Raw genomic sequence first — 9,067 nt, forward strand, 5'->3', positions numbered from 1 at the left:
GCCCCCCCCCCCCCAAAAAAAAATTTTAGAACACTAAATTTACTGGGACATCCCATATAAACAAAACCCCATCCTCACAAGCAGTGTATTTATTTATTACAGAAAATAAAAAACCCAAAAGAAAACACCAAATATAATTTTAAAACACATACAAAGCAAAGTCTATAGGTGGCACCCTCTTGGGGAAGCTTCACCCATGCCCAGACAGTCTAGGACTTAGGGGTCCCCAAAAGGTAAGTCTGGGGGCCTTCACCCCTATATGTGCCCTTCAACAATGGGCTGGAGGGGGGTGCCCAAACCAGAGAGTCCTATGAGCTGTTCCTTGGATTCATTGCACTACAGGGAGCTGTTCAAGTGCGTGGGTCCTTCTGCATTGCAAGTGGCTCTATTGCTCCTGAAGAAATGGTAGAGTGCCAGCCTCCACTTCCACATGGTGACTTTGAGGGGTTAACTGTGGCTTTCATCATCATACTGCACCCCAAAATCCCTAGTCCCAATCTCAGCTCTGCTGGGCAGAAAACTGCAAAAAAACTCAAAGGGAAGGTCAGGTCTGTCTTGGATTGGGCCTGAACTATAATCAGTGTTCAAACACACCACTTGGTTGGGACATAAACTAAAAAAGGGATAAAAGGAGTGCCAGGTCTCATCCTGGCTTAAACCATGCCAGGCTTCACCTTGGCCCACATCTGCCAACCAAATACACGGCTGGGGTTCAGCCACACAGCTAAACTGAAATGCAATAGCTGTGAAACAGTAAAAAGGGCCCAGGCCTATAGCTGCAGCCTGGACATCCAGTCTCAGCTATACCACAATGCTGAGACAATATAATTACAAAACAGAGAGGGCCAGAACTCAGACTGGTGTAGCAGTGGAGCATCCCAGGGGAGCGGGGAGGGGGGTTGCAGCTGGGTTTGCAGCTGAATTGCCCAGCTGGCCACAAACCCTACCCCCCACACTCCCAGCTGGTTGCAAAACCTCCCCTGCCTCTGCTCCTTTGGGACCAGGGCTGCCCCGACAGGAGGGGTGGGGGAGAATTGTGGTGACAACCCCAGGCACCCACCGCCCCACCAGTCTGAGATCACCAGCCATGCCTGCCAGGCCTATGTGACCAGTAACTGCCAGGACCCCATTCCTGGTCAGTCTGCTTCAGGGATTCATAGGACCATGGTATTATTCCACTCAAGGTCTGCATGGCCAAAACTGTCTGTCAGCAAAACTGCCAGGACTCCATTCCTGATCATCTTGTTCCAGGGATTAATACCCCCATGGTATTATTCCACTCAAAAAAAAGTGGGGGAGGGAGGGGGGTCTCAAACTCTGAGACAGACTTGATCTGTCACGACCACCTCTTGGCTAAACTGGCTAACTGAGGCCTCGACCTCACCACGATCTGCTGGCTGGGGACTCAGAGGGTTGTGGTCGGCAAGAGCTAATCGTCTTGGTGTGCTGTGACCAGTGGGGTCCCTCAAGGCTCTGTCCTAGGGCCTATACTATTTAACATCTTCATCAGTGATGTGGACATGGGTGTCAAAAGCGGACTGGCCAAGTTTGCCGACGACACCAAACTCTTGGGTAAAGCATCCATACCTGAGGACAGGAGGGTGATCCAGACAGAACTTGGCAGGCTCAGGAAATGGGCAGATGAGAACCTGATGGTGTTCAACACCAAAAAATGCAAGGGAGGAAAAACCTGCAGCATGCTTATAGGCTTGGCAGTGCTACACTGGTTAGCACTACAATTGAAAGGGACTTGTGGGTCATGATTGACCACAAGATGAACATGAGCCTTCAGTGTGATGCTGCAGCTACTAAAGCAACCAAAATGCTGGCTTGCATCCATAGATGCTTATCAAGCAAATCCCAGGACGTCATTTTCCCATTGTATTCAGCCTTGGTGAGGCCACAGCTGGAGTACTGCATCCAGTTTTGGGCTTCACAATTCAAAAAGGATGTGGAGAAGCTTAAGAGGGTGCAGAAAAGAACCACATGCATGATCAGCCCTTATGATAAGAGGCTGAAAGCCATGGGACCCTTCAGCCTGGAAAAGCACAGGCTCAGGGGTGATTTGGTTGCCACCTATAAATTTATCAGGGGTGATCATCAGGATCTGGGGGAGCATCTGTTCACCAGAGCACCCCAAGTGATGACAAGATCGAACAGTCACAAACTCCACCGCGACCAATTCAGGCTGGACATAAGAAAGAACTTCTTCACTGTCCGAGTCCCCCAAGTTTTGGAATAGACTGCCACTGGAGGCTGTTCAAGTACCCACTTTGAACACCTTCAAGACACATTTGGATGCTTATCTTGCTGGGATCCTATAATCCCTGCTGACCTCCTGCCCCTAGGGCAGGGGGCTGGACTCGATGATCCTCCAGGGTCCCTTCCAGACCAAATGTCTATGAAATCTATGAAATGTCTATGAAGCCTCCCTGTACCTGAGGCTTTCCCTTTACATAGCTTTCACTCGCCTCTCCAGTGAAGGGTGAGTGGGGAGACCCGCTCCCCCCTCCATGGGGAGCAGTTTTTCTGGCTCCCAATTCAGCTGTGCAGCTCTTAGCAGCCCAAGGAGGAAGAGAGAAAACCCCTAGTCGAGTTGTTCTTATATACCTGGTGTGATATCACCCAAGCCTTGTCCAATTATAGAGTGCCACGCTCCAGCCTCTCTCTTGCTCAATCTGCCTAGAGAATCTTCTCCTTCCTTTGGCCATTGAGGCCAGAGGATTTTATATATTTTTGCCTAGTTACAAGCCCCAGATTTCCATGTGCAGAGCACAGGGCCAGAACAATAGAGGCCATCTTGCCCACATAAACACACACACACAAAACACAATATACAACAAGCAAAAGCATACACTTTACCATACACAACCCAAGTGTGTGTGGGTGTTACAATAAAATAGGTTTTTATCTTGCTTTACTATTGCATATTCATTAGGCTAATGCCTAATTGCTTTGTGTTCCTCCATATTAAATTCTTAGTGCAATTCAAAATCTTTTAACATCTCATTGCTCAGATCTTACACTTCCCCTTTCATAAACAGTATTTATCCCATTTCACCTGGATTTTCCTTGTTTTCTTGCCAATATGATTGCAAGCTGACAAAAGGTCTGGAACAGGCAGGTCTGTTGTGTCAGGCATCCAGCCTTTCCCTAGTCTAATATCTCCTCCAAACACACTTATTCTTCAAGATATATCAACTTCAGTTATCCCATTTAAACAAACTGATTTCATTTTAATACTTCCTAACAAACAATACCTAATCAAGAAGAAATGTGTAATCAAAACCTTAAAAAAAATGCACCTTCTGTAGAAAATTGTGCCCTTAAAGGAAATACCCTGCTTTTATTTTTTTAACAGTTGTTCTATTCCTACAACCTGCCCTTGCCCCTTTTCTGTATTCCTTAGTATTATGTATTCAGTTTCTATTTTCACCTATTTAAGATGATTATTCTGGGATATTTTGTGCTTTGTAACTTAATAGAAAAATTTTAAAATTTCCTAGCATTATTTGAATTCTAACAGTATAAAATTGAGTACAATATTACTGTTGGAATTGCAGTTCAACAATTGTAAACATCTTAGAAAAAAAGTGTAATAGCTTTTAAATATAGTTTCCTTTCATTGCTTTTATCTTATACATTCACATGAAAAATAAGTTACCTCCTTCTGTTCTGTGCGATCAAATAGAAAACTATGGGACATGTCTACATGAGATGTTTACCCTATTAGCCTGCAGCAAACTAATGAAATCTGCTACAGGTTAGTACTTGTAAATACAAGTATTAACTTGTGGCAGAGTTTTATTCAGTGTGCAGCAATACATGTGTAGATGCTGATGTGGCTGGCTGGGGCACAAAGGTGCCAGCTAGCCCACACTGCCAGCTAACCCTGCACTGGAACATGCTTGTGCCCCAGTCGGCCCCTCTGCAGCACACTGAGCTGGATTGGAATAGCCCTAGGCTACCCGGTTGAGCCCCTGAATCCCCTGCCAGTTGGGGCTGCTCTGATTTGGCTCACCATGCTGTGACCCTGGGCACAAATGTAAATGCGGCACCTGGGAGGAAAAAACTCTAGCACAATATATGCTGGAGTTTATTCCTTTGAATTAATTGCATGTGTAGACGCACCCATGGAGATCTTGAAGAAGAAGTGACATGAAGTATAATGGAAAGTAATGCAATTTATAATTTCCAACATGAGAGGGACATGAATGACACTTAGGAAATTTTCCCCAAAGCTTAATTGTTTATCTTGTTTTCTTTCCCATTGTGTTTATTATTTTCAAACAAATTTTAAACAGAAAACATCATTAGTATAATTCTATATTATGTTTTCCATTCAAATTTAAAACTAGAATCTATCCCCATATCTATAATCTGATTCTGTCCTATACACATTTCAGGGCAAGATCCCCTTTTGTATATTATCAATGGAAGCAGGCCAAACTAGGCACTATATTACCATTAAACTAGAGCAGTAATACACATTTCAACATTGAAGCAATAATGCATTTTCTGATACGGACATAAGCTTACATTTGTGTTGCAGGATTCAATGTCAACCATTTAGACATTGCCCCAAGGTATGCCAGCATCTTAATGGGAATTTCTAATGGAGTTGGGACCTTGTCTGGGATGGTTTGTCCTATAATAGTTGGAGCCATGACAAAAAACAAGGTAAGCTATTATAAGGATTTCTATACAGTTCTCAGGCTGAGCAATTTAATTCCAGATATTAAGAAAGAAAAAAAACAACAAAAGAAACGTTTCCCTAAAGTCATTTTCCAGGTCTTTTATATTAGTTTGGCACCTGGGAGTGGGATTTAACTCCCAGATATCCTTTGAAAAATTACAACCTCAATTCCTCATTCAGATCCTGTAGCTAACCACATTGTGCTTGTGTTCTAATTTAGCAATCCTCTTCTTTACAGACACGGGAAGAGTGGCAGTATGTTTTCCTTATTGCTGCTTTAGTCCATTATGGAGGTGTTGTATTCTATGGTATATTTGCTTCAGGAGAGAAACAACCTTGGGCAGACCCTGAACAGACAAGTGAAGAGAAGTGTGGTTTTATTCATGAAGATGAACTTGATGAAGAGACAGGGGACATTACACAGAATTATGTAAATTATGGTACCACTAAGTCTTATGGTGCTACGACCCAGGTCAATGGTGGCTGGCCTAATGGTTGGGAGAAGAAAGAAGAATTTGTACAACAGGAAGTACAAGACTCATACAGCTATAAGGAAGGAGAAGATTATTCATAACAAACCTAAATATTGGATATATTTTGTAGTGTTTGTGATTAAATTCATTGTGATTGTTTGCACACAAAAATGTGGTATAAATGTAAACACATATCAATCAAGAAGGTCTTACTGTAAAAACAAAAACAAGTTTCCATTAAAGTGCAATCTGTATGAGTTGTGACATGCCATCACCTCCATTCAGGTGTATCCGTTCTATAAACATTAGAGTTTTAAGGGTTTACTGGTCAAAACTATAGAGGCAATTAGATACTTGCAGTATACATGAGCTAAAACTCATAACTAAGGATTAAAGCACAACTAACCAACCAAGTTGGCACATCTAATCCTGTTTAGAAAGCCAAAACTACTTTATCATTAAAAAATGCACTTATATATTTGTTACACTGTATTGAAAGAGATCTTAAATAATTGTGTTAAGTATACAAGTTTACTCAGTACGATGTAGGAATTGTGTGTTTGGTCTGAGACGAGGACTTTCTTGAAAAATAAAGGTTCAGTCCTTGGCACGTATAGGGAATTGATCCAGTTTCCATCAATGGGAACTGAATCAGGCCCTAAAAGAACAAAATAGGGCATACTATATGTTTATTGTGATTATATGCTGCAGGCTACTCTGTGATAAATAAAGGAATTATTTAGGAGTTTTATATTAAATGTTTGGGCACAAATTCTTATTTCTGTTCTTTACAGAATCTACTGAAGTTTCTGAATCTTCTGAAGAACCTTCTGTTCTGTGTCATGTTCTTCCTTACATTTACCAACCAGTATAAAATAGTATCTAATTTGAAATCTAACTTTTCAAGCAGGCAGGAAAATACCTTTTGTGGGAAACAAGCATTGATATTCTTTTATTTACAAAAAATGACAACTTTATACTGGTTGCAAATCTGTTTAGAAGAGAAACATTTAACCTGGGAAAAAGATATATCCCCACACAAAATCCAAAGAGCAATTTACTATGAGCAAGTAGCCCTATATACAATGTACGTATTTGTTCTGCAAAATATTTTGAAGTAAATGAAAGAAACAGAGAATAATTTAAGCATCTTTCTTCCCTTGAGAGTTTCCATATTTTATGACACATTGTGCCACAGTTGTATAAATAGATGTTTATTAAAGATATTGTAATTATAGAAAATGTCACTATTTTACAAATCCCTTAATTAAAAAAATGTATTTGTCTTTCAGATAAATAGAATTATAATGGACACTGAATATGAGTAACAAAACTCACTATGAACCAAAGTGGCAAATAACTAGTGTTGGGTTTAAGGAAGCCATCAAGCATTGTGCTTGCCATTCCTTGCATAACTCAACAAGAATTGCAACATTAGTGTACCGAGCAATAAGTGCAATGCATTATAAAGTGCATAAACTTTTAAGTCTATATATTACCTTCATTTAGCTTGTTGTAGATATTTGGGGTTGTTGGGATGAAACTGAACCAAACCAAACTGAGGTTAGCAACACCAGGCCACTTCTTAATGCTCTAAAATGACAATAATGATCCATTTCCTAATTCAAATAAAATAATTTACATTGTATGTAACAATCCATTCTGGATTTTTGATCTGTTCATTGTATTGTGCTAGTGATTGAAGACCCTGCTACCGCAATATACAACTTGAGGATTGTTTCTTCTTTTTTTTAAATGCAAATCAGACCTTGACCTTAGGGGAAAATATTTTGCTTTGTGCCTCAAAGTGATGTAAAATGTGACCATAGCTTTTGCTCTGTTTAATGAAAAGATGTGGACTGTGTCACTTTTGTTGCTGCAAAAAGTGTTAATAAAAATGCTCTATTTATCCTTTTATATAAAAAGATGGTATTGTAGTTTTTTGCCATTTGCAGGCAAATATAAAAAACGAAACTCATGTTCAGTAAGGGCTGAATTCTTATACTGGCGGTCTCTTACCCTTAGCTCAGTGTGAGCTCTGTTGCCTACATATGCAAGGGAGAAACAGGGTAAGGAGTCCTGCATGTGTGACCCACATTGCCAGTCTGTGCACAGATGTGTAGTGGGAGGAGCAAGTTCTTGTTACATATCCCTGGGTGGAGAATGTAGGAACAGAGATTGGAGTAGGTGGAGCATGTGCCAGCCAAGACAGTGAAACTGGCACAGACAATAATGTAGCCTGTACCAACAAAAAGCTGCTGCAATTTACTGTCCCCTGGAGTGAAAGCAAACCTGGGACCAGTTAGAATCAGTTTCCTCCCATGCTTCTTCTACACAACCCCTGACTTGGGCTGAAATGTAAAGCTACAGTTCATCCTTTATGGGGCAATCCCAACAGAAGTCAGGGAAATTCAACGAGTCCCAAAGTGAGGAGGACTACTTTCTAATAGGGGTGTTAGGCTTTAGTGCTAAGAGATTAGGTGGAACAATTATTGCTAGGAAACATTAGGAATTACCTTAACCTGCTTCTGCAGGTTGGTAGGAGGAACTTGTTAAAAAACTACCGAGTACTGTTGTACCAATATTAAAAAGAAAACAGCTCTGGAAATGAAAAATCATTAACTTTCAGTCTAATCTCATTGTATCGGTACCCCTAGGCATTATTTTCATCACTTACCTTTATTAAGTGCACATTACATTTTTCTTTTCTTAATTGCTTCACATGTTTTCTCTACTGTGAACAAAGGAGATGCTTCAGTTCAGCTACTCAGTGGGTGCACCTACATGCTGCCCTATAGCGATGTAGCAACATGCTACATCACCATATGGTGCGCTATGGCGATGTAATGATCATGAGGGTCTACATGTGATTGCTAGCTACTTTGCCATGGCAGTGCACTCCCTGCTCATCCAAATATGGAGCAAAAGGCACTGACATGGGGGTCATTTATTATTTATAACATATATCACTTACAAAGCATATTTTATGTTCAAAACACTTTGCAAACACTGATTAAATTTGTATGCTATGGATCCAGCTGAATTCTTAATATCTCTCTTCCAAAGATTTCTCTCCTCTTGAGACCTTTCCTTCTTCCTCCATCTTCCTTATCTTCAACTGTATCCCCAAGATTTTGCCTTCTGTCCCTGGCTCTCTGGTTCTGCTCTTCCCCCTGGTACTTCCTTCTTCCCACATGAGTACAAAAGAGGATGACAGGAGGAGGAAGTGGTACAGGCTTTCAGCTTTCTTAGTATCATAGTGCTTAGGATCGAAAGGGACCTAAGCAGATCATCAGGTCCAACCACCTGCCCGGGGCAGGAACGGGTGCCAGGGTCATATCACCCCAGCCAAATATCTGTCCAGCCTCCTCTTGAAGACCCCCAAAGCCTGGCAGCCCTAACTGTAAAGTAATGTCTCCTGATGTCCAGCCTGAACCTTCTCTCTAACAATTTGTGAATGTTATTTCTACTAAACCCAGGTGGTGCCTGGGGGAACAGAGCCTCCCCCAATTCCCACTGGTCAATTTCCCTTCAAATCCTGTGGGCTGAAATAGCCAGGGGCTGGCCAGCTGCAATTTCACCTAAAATGGGAAGGCAGGAGGAGATATGGATTAGGGGCCCTTTAAGTGAAAAGTAAAAGTAGCATATTATATAATAAGGGAGAGTCTTTTCATTTCTAACCCCCCACCCAGAGCCAGACATGGGACAGACAGAATGAGAGAGAAGGCAGGAAGGGAACATGAGGGGTGAGGTCCTTACTCATCCCTTGCCCCTCCTAAGTGGTTACATTTATGCCCCCCTCTGCCCTAAGGCTAGGGACAGACATTCAAAAAGCCAGAACTTGAAAAAGCAGTCTAACCTGCCTGGGCTGAACCAGTTTGTAACAGGACAAAGACTC

General features: G+C 41.6%; 1 protein-coding gene across 1 annotated transcript in view; it reads left to right on the forward strand.

Annotated features, from left to right (window-relative positions):
• The window catches only part of SLC17A6 (solute carrier family 17 member 6), a 70,863-nt gene extending 63,775 nt beyond the window's left edge, over nt 1-7,088 (forward strand). Inside the window, exons 11-12 of the mRNA XM_019519473.1 lie at nt 4,553-4,680; nt 4,935-7,088. Coding sequence (XP_019375018.1) covers nt 4,553-4,680; nt 4,935-5,270 — 464 coding nt within the window. The 3' untranslated portion in view covers nt 5,271-7,088. The remainder of the gene's footprint in view (nt 1-4,552; nt 4,681-4,934) is intronic.
• The last annotated feature ends 1,979 nt before the right edge of the window (nt 7,089-9,067 follow it).

This window comes from Gavialis gangeticus, unplaced genomic scaffold (genome assembly GCF_001723915.1).
Source record: "Gavialis gangeticus isolate Ggan-Ray unplaced genomic scaffold, GavGan_comp1, whole genome shotgun sequence".
NCBI lineage: Eukaryota > Metazoa > Chordata > Crocodylia > Gavialidae > Gavialis > Gavialis gangeticus.